The 18,024-nt window shown below is 38.8% G+C and overlaps 3 protein-coding genes across 6 annotated transcripts; 2 read left to right on the top strand and 1 right to left on the bottom strand.

The window, feature by feature from the left end:
• Positions 1-153: 153 nt before the first annotated feature.
• On the bottom strand, positions 154-2,737 carry LOC130696829 (guanine deaminase-like). The gene is made up of 9 exons (XM_057519947.2): positions 2,439-2,737; positions 1,896-1,984; positions 1,662-1,833; positions 1,380-1,598; positions 1,204-1,311; positions 1,023-1,130; positions 799-964; positions 585-734; positions 154-482 (listed from the first exon to the last, which is right to left on the bottom strand). The coding sequence occupies exons 1-9, from the start codon at positions 2,529-2,531 to the stop codon at positions 217-219; spliced, it is 1,371 nt and encodes a 456-aa protein (XP_057375930.1). The 5' UTR covers positions 2,532-2,737; the 3' UTR covers positions 154-216.
• LOC130696825 (large neutral amino acids transporter small subunit 2-like) lies at positions 2,099-6,491 on the top strand. 3 transcript variants are annotated; one of them, XM_057519940.2, is made up of 13 exons: positions 2,099-2,246; positions 3,854-4,042; positions 4,110-4,250; positions 4,323-4,404; positions 4,468-4,583; positions 4,637-4,868; positions 4,935-4,979; positions 5,044-5,167; positions 5,248-5,351; positions 5,442-5,538; positions 5,609-5,758; positions 5,826-6,003; positions 6,068-6,491. In XM_057519940.2, exons 2-13 carry the CDS (start codon positions 3,871-3,873, stop codon positions 6,118-6,120), a joined length of 1,494 nt encoding a protein of 497 aa, XP_057375923.1. In that variant the 5' UTR covers positions 2,099-2,246; positions 3,854-3,870; the 3' UTR covers positions 6,121-6,491. The 3 variants fall into 3 exon arrangements, with proteins under 3 accessions (XP_057375923.1, XP_059351480.1, XP_057375924.1); XM_059495497.1 differs by lacking the exon at positions 2,099-2,246 and adding an exon at positions 2,795-2,945; XM_057519941.2 differs by lacking the exon at positions 2,099-2,246 and adding an exon at positions 3,730-3,748.
• A 700-nt stretch (positions 6,492-7,191) lies between these two features.
• On the top strand, positions 7,192-16,394 carry LOC130696535 (neurotrimin-like). 2 transcript variants are annotated; one of them, XM_059495348.1, is made up of 14 exons: positions 8,669-8,736; positions 11,617-12,768; positions 12,843-13,368; positions 13,583-13,680; positions 13,761-14,001; positions 14,583-14,732; positions 14,838-14,915; positions 15,029-15,056; positions 15,150-15,175; positions 15,281-15,373; positions 15,438-15,479; positions 15,615-15,704; positions 15,771-15,833; positions 15,896-16,394. In XM_059495348.1, exons 3-14 carry the CDS (start codon positions 13,206-13,208, stop codon positions 16,273-16,275), a joined length of 1,452 nt encoding a protein of 483 aa, XP_059351331.1. In that variant the 5' UTR covers positions 8,669-8,736; positions 11,617-12,768; positions 12,843-13,205; the 3' UTR covers positions 16,276-16,394. The 2 variants fall into 2 exon arrangements, 1 of the variants encoding a protein (XP_059351331.1); XR_009421025.1 differs by lacking the exons at positions 13,583-13,680; positions 13,761-14,001; positions 14,583-14,732; ... (6 more) ...; positions 15,771-15,833; positions 15,896-16,394 and adding exons at positions 7,192-7,463; positions 7,555-7,797; positions 7,864-7,991; ... (1 more) ...; positions 8,293-8,387; positions 8,463-8,599 and having other exon boundaries at positions 8,668-8,736; positions 12,843-13,205.
• Positions 16,395-18,024: the final 1,630 nt, after the last annotated feature.

Below are 18,024 nucleotides of genomic sequence, written 5' to 3'. Positions count from 1 at the left end.
CAAGTTGCTTAGAAGAGTCAAATTCTAAAATAAAAAAAGCCGTTACCGTCTTAAGGAAGGGAAATGAAATGATAGAGCTTATTGTTGGCGTACACTTTCTTGGGAATGGACGAATCTCGGAATGTTCGTCTCATCTGGCGGCAGTCAAATCACTCTAACTAACCATGTTTGTACTAGCAGTTGAAGACGAATAAAGCAAAAATAGAATTTTAAGTCTCAAACCATTTCCGACGATTTTCGTTTGCTTCCTAGTCGCTTAATTCTCAGAGTGTTAGTCGCCCCTTCCTTGACTTCTACTCCGTTAACGTAAACCCGAGAAATCGATCGATCGTCGCCGAGATGAATCCACTTTGACAGCCGATTTTCCATGCCTTCATCCGACCAGATTTCTAGGTTACCATCCATTGGGGCAAGGTTCACAACCAATGCGTCAAATTCTTTGCCGATTTCAAAATTTCCCACTTTGTCATCCAGTCCTAGAGCTAAGAAATGAAATAACGTAAAAAAGAAAAAAAAAGACGCAAAATACTTTGAGTTAACATTGAGATTTCATTATTTATTTTATGAATATTTTTTATTTTTACCTTGAGCCCCTCCTAGCGTAGCCATGAAAAATACATCTCTGAAATTCAGCGGTTTATACTCTTCGGGTTTGGACAACGAAAGGATGTTAGAAACTGTGATGGCAAAACGCATGGCATCCAATATAGAAGAACTGAAGCCACCGGAAACGTCTATTGTTTGAACAGAATGGTAAAATCCGAAAGTAAGTGGCATTTGTCCATAAAAATTCATTACCAGTTCCAAGGCCAACACGTAAACCTTTCTCCATCAGGCGACGAACATCGCACATTCCACTACGAATTGAGCAATTTGAATTTGGGCAGTGAGAGATTGAAGTCTGATACTGGTGAAGGACTTCCAGTTCCTTGTCGGACAAGTGAACTCCATGGGCTAGAATGGTCTGTACATACAAATTTTTGTTGTTGGAAAATAGTTGAAAAAATAATTTATAAAATTACTTTGGCAGTGAGTAAATTTGCTTGTGCGTAAATATCGACGTAATCTCGGCATCCTTCATGCAGGCTTACTGCAACATCACACTCAGCAAGATTTTCGCTAACGTGAGTCTGTAAAATAAAGTATTTCTTATCGGTTTCTTTTTTTTTTCTCACCATAATATACTACTAAAATTTTGCTTACTTGTATGTTAACATTATATTTGGATGCCAGTTCACTCAAAGTTTTCATGAGGTTCATTGAGCATGTGATAGCAAACCGGGGAGTGATTGCAGGCTGAACATTTGGATACTGGATAGGAAAAATGAAGTCATAGATTATTTGAAGATTAATTAAAATAATACAATAATTTGCCTTACATTTTTTGATTGCAGAGCAACTATAAAATCCTCTATGTCTTTAACAGCACTGCCTTTGTCTTCAATGTAATATTCTGGAGAATTCTGATCCATGCTAACTTTGCCGATAAAGGCTCTTTGCCCTATCTGGTATGCAATGTCTGCCAGCAAGAGAGCAGAATCTTTGTGGATGGTTGCAAAATACATGGCAGTGGTTGTTCCGTTAGTCAAAGTGTTTGCCTGCACAATAAAAATATTATCAAAATACTGTTTTAGCATATTACTGCAAAATATTTAGCTTACAACTACTCTGGTGTAGATTTCATTGGCAAATCTTAGATCACTGAAACGAGCTTCAGTTGGGAAAGTATATTTGTTCAGCCAACCTAGTAATGGCAGATCTAGACCACATCCTGCATTGATATATTGGGGGGCGTGTATATGGGTGTCAATCATTCCTGGCATAAGAAATTCACTGCAAACAGAAGAAACGTTAATGGCTGAATATGTTACTGATGCATTATAAATTTTCCTTACTTTTCTTTCAAGACGACTACATTTTCAGAAGAAATTTTGTGCTCCTGTTGAACCTTATTAATGTCAGCGTTTTCTTGAATGTACACAATCTGAATTTTTAAAGAAGAAACAGATCGCTTTAAATATTTGACATATCACGCGCGTAAGATCTAGGCCATCTATTAACAGGGTTTTTACTTATCGAGAGCCATCTATGATGTCATGTTATGACTGGCTGGCATCGACACACGTGCAAGCTTTGTCGTTTTTTTTTTCCATCCCCTTCACCCCAAGCTATTTCTAGTCAGAAAAAGCCTGTAGTGCAGAATCTCTAACCCTGGCTGATAGACCGCGAATTCTTTTTCTTCACAAGTGAGTCTGTTTAGAAAACAAGTTTGCTATTTTTTTCAGATTTCAGTAGTTTACCATCACCATTTCAGCAATATCAGGCAAATTTGTTATCCACAACTAAACTTGTCAAAAAGTGTTAAGTGCAAGCATGTAACCTACAGGGAATGAAAATTTTGACTATGTTGTGATTAGAAAAAGTCGTTTTTTGTTTACCTTCCCGTTATCAACGATTAACACTGTGTTGGAAAGGAAACACAGATCGTCAATTGATTTAGAATGAATAACTAAACCGTAAAAGAGTTGCATCCCGTGAGATATGAGAACAAGGATGTAGCAAGAAACTATCGAAATACGAGAATCGTTCGATCGAAGTTTCGCTTGTGAAACGCTTTTCGTCTGCGTTACTGAAACTCACGGCTTTAGTTGCTCCGAAAAAAGAAAGGGAACAAGAGGACGAAGGTTTGCTGAAATCGTTCGGACATTGACCCTACCTTAAGGAAGCCTCTTCTCTTGTCCCGGCAACTTGCATCGCTTTTCCCCGTAGAACAAGATAGAACTAGAGCGGTCGAACGTAGCACAAAAATTGCCAAACGATTCTCAAATTCTCACGTCACCTGGCGGCTGAATATGGAATATATTTCTTCGAAAAACCATTAACCATCAGGCCATGCTAACTGTCATTTTGTCAAACATTATGATTTGCGGCACAAGTAGCTAATGGTAAATTAAACACTTTTCAGCCCCTTTTAATTATTTGCTTCAGTGCCAAGTTCAGCCGGCTGAGGGCAGCATTTAAAAGTCAAATTCAGTATTTGTGTTTACAACCGACCAATCTATGCTATTGTGAATTTTGTATTCTGTTAAACAGCAACAATTTCCTAGTAGGGTTATAAGAAGAGAACCAGTTATCCTGGTTGTTCTCTGCCCGGGTGCAAATACAGGATATGATTTGAGATTAGCTATTAAAAATGGTCAAATTTTTCTATTGATTGAAATTGTGCCATTCTTTTAAGTTTCGGTCAGGAGGCACGCATAGAATTTACCAGTTTCGAAATTCAATATTACAGTTCCTTGATGACTTTCACGCTGAAAAAATGTGATAGATAAGTGAAATACTTGGGGCGTGTTTCAGTTGACAGTTTGAAAAATATTCGAAAAATTTAAAAAGAACTTCGTGATTTTATATCGTATTTAATTTAACGCATTATTACAAACTTGAACATGCAATATCGTTGTTCCAAAAAAACATTGTGAAGAAGAGCCTTAAGCATCAATTTCAGTTGACCTTGGGTGGGAATGAAATTTATGCGCAGTACGCAATCGTTTTTCTGTTTCTCAATTAACATGCACGACCACTTAGTAGCTCCTTTGCTGATAAGCGGTTAACTTGAATCCTCCCGTCGCATTTCTAAAAATACATCAACAACTCCCAGATTTGGAAGTTCCCAGGGTCTTTCGTAACTTTTAATCCTATACGTACCTGCAAGCACTACCTGGAATAAACAGCTTTTTTTGGAAACAAAGTAGCTTCTTTCTTTCTTGAAAGAGCCACTTCGATTAGTGACGATTCGAAATTCTCCATAGAAGTATTTGCCAAGTCGTCGATCTAAACATACTTTTGTCTTTAGGAGCCATCCACCGGAAAATGAAGGACGATGGTAAACCTCTCCCTCCAACTTGCCAGCCACTATTACCTGCATCAGCATTAACTAGCCCTGACGGTGATACCCCTCAGCAAGATGAAGGCGTCAAAATGCGTAAGGAACTGGGCCTGTTGGAAGGAACTGCCATCATTCTTGGAATCATTATGGGTTCTGGTAAACCAATCATAGTCACATAAATCTTGTTTGATGTACTAAAAAACCTTTTTTCTTGTTTAATCAGGAATTTTCATTTCACCAAAGGGTGTTTTGAAAGATGCTGGCTCAGTTGGCTTCTCCTTGATTGTATGGGTTCTTTGCGGCTTGCTCTCGCTGATCGGAGCAATGTGTTACGCTGAGCTAGGCACAGCCATTCCACTTTCAGGTCAGACTAACACGTTATTCGGACCGTTCTGGGTCATCTTTTAAAAACTAAATGTATTTTTCTATTTATAAGGCGGAGACTACGCTTACATCCATAGGGCGTTTGGCCCCTTGCCGGCATTTCTTTTTCTTTGGGATGCCAACTTGATATTTGTGTAACGAATAGTTTAGCTTAATTATGGTGACTGGTATTTTATGATTCCGTTATTGGACCACAGACCCACCACCAATGCTATTATGGGGCTGACATTTGCCAATTACGTTATTAAACCTTTTTTTCCCGATTGCGAGAATCCGGATGATGCTGTTCGACTGCTGGCTGCTGCTGCTATATGTAAGCAACATGTCATCAGAGTTAACCAATCCTCACAAATTTTCTTATGGCAGGTTTCTTGACTTTTCTCAATTCGTATGACGTACGCATAACTACCAAGTTGCAGGATGTCTTCATGTTCTCGAAAATTGGAGCGCTGGGGATAGTCGTTGTCACGGGCTTGTTTGCCTTATACATGGGTGTAAATGATAACTTTTCACCCGAAAAAGTTTGGCAGAACACAGCAACTGATCCAGGTCAAATTGCAGTGTCGTTCTATTCCGGAATTTTCTCCTATTGTGGATGGTTCGTAGAAATGTAAACCAGTTGCCTGGATTTTACTTTTATCTTGCCTTTTTTTCCCATTTCAAGGAATTATCTCAACTTCATGACAGAAGAGTTAAAGGACCCTTACAGGTATGCATTCTACGTATTTCAAATAGCTGCAAGGAATATTATGTAGATAAAATTTCTTTTTTAGGAATCTCCCGCGTGCTATTTACATATCACTTCCTTTGGTGACGGGTATTTACGTGCTAGCAAACGTAGCTTATCTTGGCGTCCTAACCCCTACCGAAATGTTGTCTTCTAATGCAATCGCTGTGGTACGTCACCCTTCTATTACTTCTTTTTATTTTGTTCTTTTTTTTCCGTTTGGCCAATTACATCCATTGTTCTTCTACAGACTCTAGGGGACAAAATGCTGGGAATGATGAACTGGTTGATGCCTGTGTGTGTAGCCATGTCTGCATTTGGTGGACTGTCAGTTCATATCATGACAAGTTCAAGGTATTGAAAAAGCAGGTTTCCATGTTTTTTTATGAACAAACGTACACAATCTTTTCTGGTTTACTTTTGTTTTTCTTTTTTTCTTTTTAGGTTGTGCTTCGTGGGGGCTCGACAAGGCCACCTACCAGATATGCTGGCTCTTATTAACATTAGCAAACTTACCCCTGCACCATCTCTTATCTTTCTCGTAAAAGGATAACCCGGTTATTTGGAAAAACTCAGAAAGTTCCACGTTGTTTTCCTTCTTTTTATTCCAGGGTATTATTTCCTTGGTAATGTTGTGCACCAGTGATGTGTACACACTCATTGATTATGCGGCGTTCGTCGAATCCATGTTCCTAATGTGGTCAGTAGCGGGATTACTGTGGCTCCGTTACAAGGAACCTGATCTCCACAGGCCCATCAAGGTGGTTAGATTAATTTTCAATTGGAATCATGGAAGCTAAAGTTTATTTATCTCATTGCCAAACATAGGTATCTTTGTTTTTCCCCATAGCCTTCTTAATGATCTGCGGCTTTTTGGTCTTTATGCCAATATATGTTCGACCTTATGAAGTAGGGGCTGGTCTTCTTATCACGGCTACTGGAATTCCTGCCTATTTTATAGGCATTTATTGGGAAAATAAGCCAGAATGGCTCAAATCTCTGTCCAGTATGAAATGCCTGAATTCACACTATTTCCATCTCAACTCTAAATCATATTCCTCTATTATTAGGGTCTGCAACGTGTACGGTGCAGAAGCTTATGATGGCAGTGAAAGAAGAGTAAAGAGGAAATGAATAGCATTGCAGTAACTAAAATATGTGCATTACCGGTGCATCTCTTTTCTAGCCAGCCACACGACGAAATCTCATGTCACGTATTACTTGATCTGACGACCTAATTGTTTTAAAGATACTGTTAGGCGAGAACCACCCTGGTCACTTACTAAGTGCTTTGGCATTGTAGATACGCCCGTTTCAAATACTCAACCCCCACCTACTTTGCATATACGTATTTACTGCTATCATTTGGTGAGCCCTTGATTGAATCCCAATCCCACATGACAGTACCAAAAGTGCAAAAATCTCACAAAGGCTTGTAATGCTCAAAGAAAAAGTTAAAACTTGTCCTTAAATACATAATAGTTTTACAACCACTGACATTGTTTAACTGTCCATCGATTACTAACAACTATGAGCTGATCAGTTATTAGTCTTCAAACCTGCCTTTGTAATTATCGAGCTTTAGAGTACCAGATTGCATTAATCTGAAACGGCGATGTGAGTTGCTCATTTTCTTCTTTATGCAATTTGGTCATTTCACTAAAAAGAATTGCAATTTCATTTTGGCGGTATTTTTTTTTTAAATAAAGGCGGTTTATTTTAAAAAACGAAATGCGATGTTTGGCTATCTAGTGGTAAAAATATGAAAGATTTTCGGCGTGTTCTGTAGAGTATTGTTTAATCCTTGTCCACTTGGCGTTTATCGGAAACAAGAAACATAGTTTTATGTTTAAAAATTTTCCCATAAACTGGCAAATTCTAAAGTTTTAATGGGTGCATATGTTTCGAAAATCCAAAAATATTAGCAATGGGGGAAAAATCAAATATGGTTCAAAAGATTAAGTACAGAGCACAGATCCAATTTCAATAAGTTTTTTGTTAAATAATAATTCTCAAAATTTAAATAATTAATAAATATATATACATTAGTTATTTTATTTATTTATTTGGCAAGTAGGCTCGTGCACATCTCGGCTAATGGAGTAAGGGTTACCCCTAACGATGCCGATATCACGTAGGCATTCACAACCGTAGGTTTCATACGAAGAGTACTAAGCTACTAACCTGTTTAAGTGTAACTTGTCGTCTCGAATATGAAACACTTGCGTTCTTCCAAACTTGGCAAAAGCGTTGGTGAGTTAAGACAAATGTATCCTCCATGAATTGGATCTTGAAGGTGGAAGAAGAAGAAACCATGCAGAGGAGAGCAGACGAACTTTGACTTCTAGCCAGCACACGGCGAGGTGAATCATTAAGCCAATTATCGTTACAATTGCTTTTGCTGAAAAAATGGACTGTAAATTAATGGAATTGTCTATATTTCTTGAAGAGTTAAAGATGAAAAGAGTAAGCCTACGTTGTTGAAGTAGCCCTTATCCAAAAACGTTAACTGACTTGCATGTTTTCCTTTTTCGTTGACTGCGTTCCGGCGACAAAGGACCAAGTGGCGCAGTTAGACGTCGAATTGAGCCGTCTGAATCTGGGTCTAATAGAAAAAGAATCAGAACTGCATGCCAAAACGGCTTATTGTCGGCAGTTGGAACTGAAATTAGCTAAAAGCAACCAAGAAACGAAGAAGATGAACGACGATTTTGGCGCTCTTACGAAATCCCATCAGCAGGAAACTAGTCGCCAGGAAGCGGCCATCTTGGATTATGCCGAAAAACTGCGTAAAGTTCAAGTACGTACCAAAGAGCATATGAATCGCTAATTTTAAAATGTATAATTAATCTTCGTCATTTGCAAGATGGAAAAGCAATGCTTGACGTTAAAGATTGGCCATTTCGAAAAAGAAATTAAAAAAGTTTACGGACATGTTCGTACCGTTGTCGAAGGTTTACCTAAGCTCCACAATCAGCAGGAAAACCTTGCACAGTAATTTGATTGAAGTAGCGAAATAATGTTAGATATTTCAGCCCTAGTATAACTTTATTCTTTTTAGATGTCTTCAAGCCTTAGAAACTAAACAGTTGAAACTAATCGAGACTTGCGAAATGATACAAATGTACGCCAGCCGTATACAAAAAGAGGCCGAGGGAAAATGGAAAATTGCACAGGTTTCTCGGACCAACCACAGTGAGTTAGAGAAAAAGCTATGTGCTACTGAAGGTAAACCAATAGCAGAATTCAAACATTTATTTAGCACCATGGGATCAACTATTAATTTGTAATGTAGCTCAACTTCGCACTATGGAAGAAGATCTGGGGAAAAATGATACTGTCGGCCTTCTACGTAAGCAAAAGGAATCGTTAAGCCATCAACTTGAAATGGTATTAATTATTTACTAGCAGTTTAAGTAGGTGCAAGAAATTTTGATTTTAACGATTCTCACTTAAATCTTGTAGTCAAAGCAACGTGAGGACAAATTACGTGTGGATCTTGGAAGAGAGCGTGAAGAAAAGCTGGATCTTCAACGGAAACACGAGCAAGTTTTGAATCAGTTGGCACACTACTTGTCACTCGAGCAGAAGGAACCCATTAGGTGAAAAGAAGCTTCGCCATAAATAGTCAATGATTTTTCTCATCCAATCATCCTCTTTTTTCCTTCAGACCAGCTTAAATGATTGATCGGGACATCGCGGAGCGAGTGATAAGGGTTCACCTAGGAACGCTGTTTATGTAAGTGTTTACCAAGATTTTTTCTTTTTTTTTTTTTTTTTTGAAGAAAAAAAAAGTGAAATGCTGCCTGCAAGGAAAGCAATTCATTCGCTTACCTGATGACTGGTTGCCAGGATGACAGGCAGAAGATCCTTCTGATTAAAACATAGAGAAGTGGGAATGAATAGAAAAAGTGGTGCTTTACTTGCGTTAGAAAATTCGCCATAACTATCGCCGAAGCAACAGTCAACAGTTGGCTGTAAAAATATCTTGCCTCTTTATTCATAGCCAGTGAACCATTTCAGCTATGGCACTCGCGCGGCAGCATTGTAGATGTACGTACCGCGTTTTCTTTTTATTCTTCTTCTCTGTCGACTTACAAGGGAAAAGCATTACGCACAATCCCATACATCTTTTAGAGCTTTACGTGTACTGTCACTTTCCTGCACAACGTACAATGTGAGAGCTAGCTAGTATGTGCTTGGGCAGGTTAACAGATGGGCGTGCAGAGCAGATTCATGAGTATTTAGAGGAGGATTTAAAAAATTTCTACTTTTCGATCCACTGACGCTGTACTCGTTATTTGTGAAAAAAAAACAGCTGATTATTTTAGTTTACTTTACTTTTTATTTATTTTTCATTTTACCTTTCTTAATTTTGGAGCCCGCAAATAATGGACAGCGTGAGGTAAAATCGTAATGAACTTCTCTTTAGCAAACAACCACCTTGCGTTTGTTATGTGGCATCTGCCACTCTCAATCATGCATTTTTACACGAAGAAGAAAGTCAGAAATTAGTAATTTGATTTGGCATTATTTTATTAAAAAGCTCAGGGATTTTCTTCGTTACGAGTGAGATAGAACCCCATCAAGTTGGAAGGGTTTGAGCAGCCGTCGCACGTGCTAACTAAGAAATCGATAACTCCTTTGCTAACAAGGTCCCTCCAGAGTAAAACGCGGTTATGCTACCCGATCTTCATTATGAGCTAGCGTATAGCTATTGAAATGAAACACTGGAAATACTCAACAGCCAAGTTTTAAGAAAAGGAGGCGATTTCTAGGTGTCTTCATTTCCTCATGTATACCTTGTCAATATCTCAAGTTTCTCGCTTTCTGCTACTGATAAGTTTTCTATTCATTTGTTTTTGTGCGGTTTTTTTTCCCTTTCCTCTTTGCACCATCACTTCAATCCGCACGCCATGTGAAGTATATAGGATTGGATACTAATGGATCGCAAATGAACCGACGAGCGTTTGAGAGCTTTATAGATGTAGTTTCTTCCTTTTCGTGGTGGTAACGATGTGGGCTCCGTCACGCTCCCGAGGTCTTCGAGTGGCTTTGCACATACATTTCGCCATCTGACCAATATATTTATTCAATTGCCATCCACACAAAAGAGACAAAGATTATTCGAGCCTGACTCGTTAAATATTATTTTTCTCAATGAATTTAAAGTCACGCACATTTGTTGTATGTGAAAAAATAATTTTTGTCTCTTTTCGTTCGCCGTAAATCTCATTTCTTTTTCAATTTCCTTTCTAGTATTTCTTATTGAAAAAACGAGTCTTCTTACTGTGTGACTCTCTGGAGGCTTGTTATTCAAATCTGGTCAGATCGATGGCGACAGCTCTAGATATGTATATGTAGGCTACCGGGTATATAAACTGAATCTATAGCCACCCCCTAAAACCTCGCGTGTGCCTTTTGCTGTCATTCGCCGCTGTCACGTCAAGTAAAAAAAAAAAGAATAAAAGGCTGCTGGGCAGAGTCTTGCCGTAGCAACTCTACTACGATATAATTTGCCGTCGCTGTCTGTCGGAATGGTGGGGAGTCGTGAGAAGCGAAACACATGGAGGTCTGTTGGCGTAGGCTCTCAATTTATTTTTTCTTTGCCCGTGAACGTGTATATCCTTTTAAATTGTAGTCATCTTGTGTTTATACGTGTATACAGCACTAAGTGACATCCGTTGGAGAGCAGGACGGTATGTACTGGAAGCTATTGACATTTGATCCGCGCTGCCCTTTAAAATATCAAACAGTGTACGAAATCTGAAACGAAAACGAACAGTTACCTTATAGGCATTCTAGAATTATCCAAGAGATGAAATTCGTAAATATTTTTAACGACCTGCATCGTCAGCAAAGATATCATTTGATTTAATCGATAGCGTTTCTCAAGCGAATCTGTAGATTTTTATGAGTATACCTTTCGTCGATGCGGAACAATCACGGTTTTTTTTTCTTGCTTGCGCCCGGAATCATGGATCAAAAGATCGTACAACCAATGGTCCCAACATTAAACGACATCGGACGTAATAAAAAAAATGTGGAGAAAAAAAAAATACCTTTTTTTTTCTTTTTTTCTCGTTCATCAGTCATTATATAGCAACCGAATGGGGAAAGGAAAACGCCAAATATGCATTCATTAAATGTAAAAATAGAATGAAGCGTATGTACGTGTGTACACGCATCACGTAAACAATAGGAGAATTCCTGGGAAACGATCGCATTTGTTGTTGTCCTGAACCGAATAATGAAAATAATATGGGACTGCTTGATATTACTGCTTTTTTTGTGATTCCAAATTTATTGTAGTGAACCGTCTGAAAGATTAGGTTTTTCTTGTTAAAAAGTGAATGTTCTGCGAAGAATATTTTGCTTTCCATTTCGATTTAAATAGCAACCGTTGAATATCCAATGGTTGTCTCTTCTTTGCAAGGATATCCTCCCACACATTGTAAGACTGTCTTGTTTGTACTGTCAAATGGAAGACGGAGTTTACTGAGCTAATTGGCGACAATGATCCATTACATTGGACAACATATGGCCATTTATTTTCTGTTCCGCAAGGACAAAAAGACAAAAAAAAAAATTGACATTCTCTTTTAATTCTTTTTTCTAGTTAATTGGCACTAATGGATCTTTGCATTGTGCATGGACGCTACACCTCCTCAGTTTTCCCGAATCCTATTACCATTTGGCCTCCGCCAGCCGTCTTCGCTAGCAAGTCTGCCGTGTTATGATACTCATCTCGCCCTTACACAGTTGTCTGGAAAGCACATATCGGATTATGTATTCATGATCAAGGTAGGTTGTAAAAAGACCTGCTATAAGTTAAGATACATTTGTTACAAATGCTGCCTTATCTTATTCCGCCCTTATGGAAACTTGACGACCGAGTGCTGATTCTTTTAGAGCTGATGTTTGTTATTCTCTGCGCGCGTCTCGGCTAATGGTCGGATCGTTCCGTAACGACGCGGTTGGCGGGGGAGGGCTATTGATCATATAGGATTAACCAGTCGCCAGTTTGTCTTTTTGACGCCACGGTCGGTCGGTTGTATAACACATCCCTACATGCCTGCTATTATGTTGTCTCTCTGTGTGTGTATGTAACACAAGTTGATTAATGTTGGCTCGTTAGTGGCTGTAAGCTCTAGGGGAACGTGCCTTTCAAGCTCCGAGCTGAATAGGCCTGCGAAGTCGATCATACAGATCATCATCATCAGTAAGTTTATAAGATGGAAATTTATGGGCCAACAGCTGATTCCCGATGAGCCGTAAAGAATGCCTGATGTGATGGAAGATAGTTTTTCTTCTCTTATTTTTTTGTTGTTTTTTTTTTTTTTGCAGGATTGACGTCCGTTGTCAGCAAAAAGGGAAAACGTCAAAGCAGAAAAACAGAAGCGAATATTATAGAATCTTGGCATTATATTGTCTCGATGTGTTTCTTGGGTTTTGCCGTTCGCCCTACGTTCGATATATTTCCATCCGGAAGAGAACAGCGAAAGGGAAGATATCCTTTGATCCTTGACAATGCCTTTTGCCAGTTTATCGCACTCGGCTTGATAGCAAGAATGTAAGTCACTGTTCAGCTCCAAGCGTCTTGGATGTTTGACTGGTTGCTCTCTGTTGTACGATGGCTTCAGTCCTACGGGACGACTGGCCTGTCATCATCATTTTCCCGTCCGCTGTCAACTCGTGAGGATATTGAAGAGGGGCGTATGAAAAAAAAAATGGGAATGTAAATACTCCCTTGACGAAAAGGCAAAAAAAGGTATATATATATTTTTTTTGTGTGTGTGTATTCTGTTTAACTCATTAAAAATGTCTTTTAAAAAAAAAAAATAGTAAAAGCTCCTGTTTCAAAAATCGCGAGTTCACCTAATACGTTGGTCAATTCGCAGTGGAATCTGGAGTACATAAATGAGTCTTTAATGTACAGGATACAAAAACAGCTCCCGATGAATTCACCGATGTAAACGTACAAAATAATTCATTTCGTTCGTATCGTCAATTGCGTCTTCAACGCGGAGAATGTGCAGGAGGATGGTAAATATAGTACAGCCCGGAGCGCATGTCTGATTTGATATTAAGATACAGAGAGCGAGAGTCGAAAGAGTAAAATGCAGCTGGGATAGCGGGTGAAATGGCGAAGAACATCACCAACCCTCCCCAGGAAATAGGTGGATGCTGGTGTGACTCTCCTCCGGAATGATCTCAGTCGTCCATCGTCCTACCGACAAGACACACTCATTTTCAAATTGTTCCGTCCGTCTAAAGATTGGGCCGCAGGAAGAAGAGGAAATGGTTACAGCAATAGCAATCATCTTCAATCTTCTAACCGTGTCTAGCCAATCAGTGTCGTCATCGTCTGGTATACTTAATATCAATCTATTCTCGCTATATATTTGTTTTTCCATTTTGTTTGGGAGCCGATGTAGAGATGTGACAGTCATACTGAACTTATAATGCTGATTGATTGATGATCTTGTTTGTGAAGTGGGATGCCAAAGTGTCTCTATTGTTACCTGGCAACGCAACAATATTAAGTCAGAATGAGATTAACGAGCATTGACATTTCTATGTAGGATGGTCTACGTTTGTCGGGCATATGCCGAACGTTACAGTATCAACTGGCCGGGAGGCAATCTTCACTTGCATCATTGATAACGTCTACAATTTTAAGGTGAACCCATTCTGTTGTTAAATTTCTTATAAAATGATTAACATCAAAGTTTTCCGGGGGGGGGGGAACTTTACTTTAAGGTGGCGTTCCTTCGAGTAGATACCCAAACCATTTTAGCCATTGATGACACGGTTATTACTCGATCGGCCCGCGTTACGGTCCGTCATTCTATCGATAAGGACGAGCGTCTGAGTACCGGCCAACGCAAAACGTGGCAATTGTATCTGAAGGAAGTGACGCCCGCCGACGCTGGCGGTTACATGTGCCAGTTAAACAATTTCGAACCGATGGTCAGTCAAGTGGCGTATCTTCACGTTACAGGTAAATATGAACGGCTTAATTTATGTAATTAGATTTAACTGGAATAATATGTCATTTGGAAATGAGGCCAATCTTGTAAATTACAGCCCATATAAATCTAAACGGAAAGAGCAAAAAAAAAAAAAGAATGATAAAAAAATACTGAAAGATTAAATTCATTGCGGAGTCCGTCCGTGTCGTCTCGGACTGTAACTGTCTAATCAAGTCGAGACATGTGATTTATAGATCAGCCATGTCACACAGGCACATTGGCAATTTCGATGGCCTGCCAAGTTATAGGAGGCTCACGAACGGGCCAACGAAATATGACTAGCCGAGATTGCATAGTGCCGAGTCCGACACAATTGATCAATAAACATTGTGTATATAGCGTACCCCTTCCTTCTTTTTTTTTTTTTTTATTGTTGCTACGACCGCTGCTGTTTCCATGTGAATCCGAACGAAAGACACAATTTTGCATTGGTCGTCCAGCGCTGAAATTTATTAGTGTAGGCCAACGCTTAAATTTGATTTGTATAAGTTATAATTGATTGTTTTGTTTTGTTTTGTTTTTTTTTTTGTTTTTTTTTTGTATAAAACAGTGCCGCCCGACATACTGGTGAACGAGAGCAGCAGTGACCTGACGGTGACAGAAGGCGAGAACGCAACGCTCAAGTGCAGCGCCATTGGCTATCCGGAGCCTAACATCACCTGGCGCCGTGAAGACTATCAACCTATCTACATCAATCAAAGTAATTAGAGTAATAAAATGTAATGAATGGAGCCAGTTGAAGGCGGAGGGGGAGGAAATAACTATAAATTATTTTTGACTTTGTTTTTATTTTTCTGCACCGGAGGTGTGGGAGTGGTGGAAGGTTCAATTTTAAATCTAGTCGGCGTTCACCGCCGGCAGATGGCTGCCTACCTCTGCATCGGTATGTTGACGTAAAAAAAAAAAAAATGAGGACAGTTCTTAATCATTCTTGGCAATAAGTTTGGACAAGAAAATATTTATAAATGCATTTTATTTTTGATGGATGATTCATAGCTTCCAATGGAATTCCGCCTCCTGTTAGGTAAAACAGCCGCTGTCATTGTTAATCATTTCAGCTAATGCATCACCATCATTTTTCTAAAATGAATTATTTTCTTTTTTTTTATTTTTGCAGCAAGCGCATTCTGCTCAGAGTCGAATGTAGGTTTTTAATTAGCCATTTATTTATTTATTTATTTTTTGTTTTAAAGAAAATCTAATGTTAAACTAAAAAAAGAAACAAACAAAATTTTGTCCCGAACAAAGTTGCTCCGGTCGTAACGTCGCATCAAAGTGAAGTCTTTCAGCGACAGGGCGAACCACTGAAACTCCATTGTCAGTGCCACAGCTGGCCACAAGGTTGAAACAACTTTACATGTGCAATTTTCCATTCATTTAATTCAAGTTTCTGTCGTTTCATCAGGATATACTTCGTGGACTTACGAATCTAATCGGCTTCCCTCAGGTTCGTTCATTTATACAATTACATTACTAATGATGATTACACCCTGCAAGAAGTACGTGGTAGCTAATTAATTAACGAGCAAAAGCTGATGATGGAAACTAATGGCGTGTGATTGGGGGTATTTATTAAAATCAGAGAAGGCGGCTGTTGACTATCGACCGCAAGTCGGGCTCGTCGCTACGGACATGTATCTCAATATTGCCGATATGCAACCACGGGATAAAGGCAAATGCAAATTAATAATTGTAATCTTTTTAAAAAAAAATTGTTTAAAGAGATGCCTTCATTCAGGTAATTACACCTGTCACTGTTCCAACATTCACGGAACAGCCAATTGGACCATATCTGTCGAGGGTACGAATTCCTTTCAAGTTCTGTCTCGCCACTCACAAAAGAAGTTAATGTTTTGTTTTAAGTCGTTGCGATGGATGCCGTTCAACAGAGAAGAATGGCGCACTCATCGTGGAGTGCGGAACATCAAGAAGATGAACACGAAAACTTGGAAAATGAAGATGAATTTTCCAGTCCACCACCAGAAACAACAACAACAACGAGACAAACAACAATCGTCCAGACGTCAACAACGAGAAAGCCAATCGACGCTAATTACCGAGTGACACAAGAAACGAAAAGAAGTGACGACGATCCGCCTTTCCTGCGCCAACAGAAAAAGGCTGGCAATAAGGCCGGAATGCCGACATCTTTGACGTCAAAGGCTTCAGCAAACATTAGCAGTCTATTGCTCTTGTTGTTGTTGATCACTTTCCTGATCGATAATCAGCATCCTCTAGCGTGATGAGCCTCCCTTTTAAAAAGGAAGTATACATATTGAGCTTTTTATCCTCCTACCCTTTTTTTTTGCGTGTGTGTGTGCGCGTATGTGTAAATAGACTATGGCGATTGATTAAAACAATGACCGGGGTTCTTTTCTCTTTCCCTCCCCATTGTTTTTGTATTTATTCTCTCTAGAATCGACCTCGCAAAAAAAAGGTATTTTGTTTCAATCGAAATCAAAGTTCTAATCGTAAAACCTTTTTTCTTGTTCATGAAAGCAGCGAAAACACTCAGAATAGAATACTAGATAAAATATTTTTGTTGTAAAGGAAGGAATAGAGAGGGTGTTGCAACACGTCACGTTATTGAACAATTCGTCGCCCACGGGAAACTGCATCAGATGGCGCTGAGGGCATCAAAGATGCAACACAACCCAAAGGCCAGCCAAAAAAAAAATACAAAAATGATGTGATTTACGGGAACTGGTTCGGGCTTGTCGCAGCTCGGCAAATGTATTCGATTGAGGCGGGATTATACCCAACGCATCTGACTTTTCAAAAAAACACAAAAAAAGTAAATAAATAAATAAAGATTTGAAAGTGTTTTACACAAGCCTATCGTTCCTCTCCACTCTTTATGGAAATGATAACGAAAAAAAAGGAAGGGAAATCCCTTAGATCTTTTTACAGATTGCTGCGTACAAAACGAAAAGAATATCCCAGGGAAGAGTTCAATCTCCCTGTAGATGCGCTCGTGGAAAAGGTAATTGAATTCCATTTTTTTTTTTTGGCGGGACTGTTCCACCTCGTTTTCTATTGCGTAAAAGACAAATGTTTTATGATTATTAAAACAAAACAAAAACAAAAACTATTTGAATATGTAACCGCGTCGTACATATCTATTTCGTGTTGAATCCCTGGAAAGTCAGTTCCTCCATTTCAATTTCCATATGCAAATTTATAGATACAGTCCGTTTCTAAGACGCGCGCATCGGTATAAACTCTTCTCCAACCTAAATATATATTTAATTTTTGTAAGTCAACTGAGAAATTTACTGAATTAACATTCCCAAAGGTGGCGTCTCTGGCAAAGACTATAATGCCAGCCGCTCCCGTTGTTTTGATTAAATGATGGCTGTTAATGGAACTAAATTTCTCACATAGCTGACGCTTAATAAATGAACAAGCCAATTAGTAGCGAGTGTAGAGTAAATGCTAGCGAGTTTACAAGAAATTTACAAAACATTATGGCAAAGCTGAAATGTTATGAGATGTTTGTTAAGTAGATACGCAATTGAATACAAATCTTCGGGCGCGTTAACTTATTGTTGACTCTTGTGCTGTGAACTGAAAGAAAAGGAACAACAATGTCTTGTCTGTTTCTTTTTATCCTGGCGTCCTTATCTAAAGCGGTTTTTTTTTATTCCGGCGTAGTTAAGTTCAGCACATAGCGACAGCAATTCCCGTGTCACTTGCCAAAAAAGAAATGCAATGCCATTATCTCTCCATTTTTTTTTTTTTTTGTGAATTAAAGAAATCGCTAATCATGATTTAGCGTGTTTAGCTCCAACTGGCTTTCTCTGTTTGAGAAAAATTGGCTTTTTCCTGTTAATTGGAGTTAATCAAGACGCATTCGATTCCCGCATAGATGGTAATAAAACACGGAACTAAACATCTTTAATTAGAAATGAAATGAATTAAGCCAACAGAATATTCTAACCGAGAAATGAACTAGACTAATTGTAAGAAATCGATTAGCTACATCAAGTTTT

This window comes from Daphnia carinata, chromosome 5 (assembly GCF_022539665.2).
Source record: "Daphnia carinata strain CSIRO-1 chromosome 5, CSIRO_AGI_Dcar_HiC_V3, whole genome shotgun sequence".
NCBI classification, from domain to species: domain Eukaryota; kingdom Metazoa; phylum Arthropoda; class Branchiopoda; order Diplostraca; family Daphniidae; genus Daphnia; species Daphnia carinata.
The sequence above is the reverse complement of the archived record's forward strand: the minus strand, read 5'-3'. Positions and strand labels throughout refer to the sequence as shown.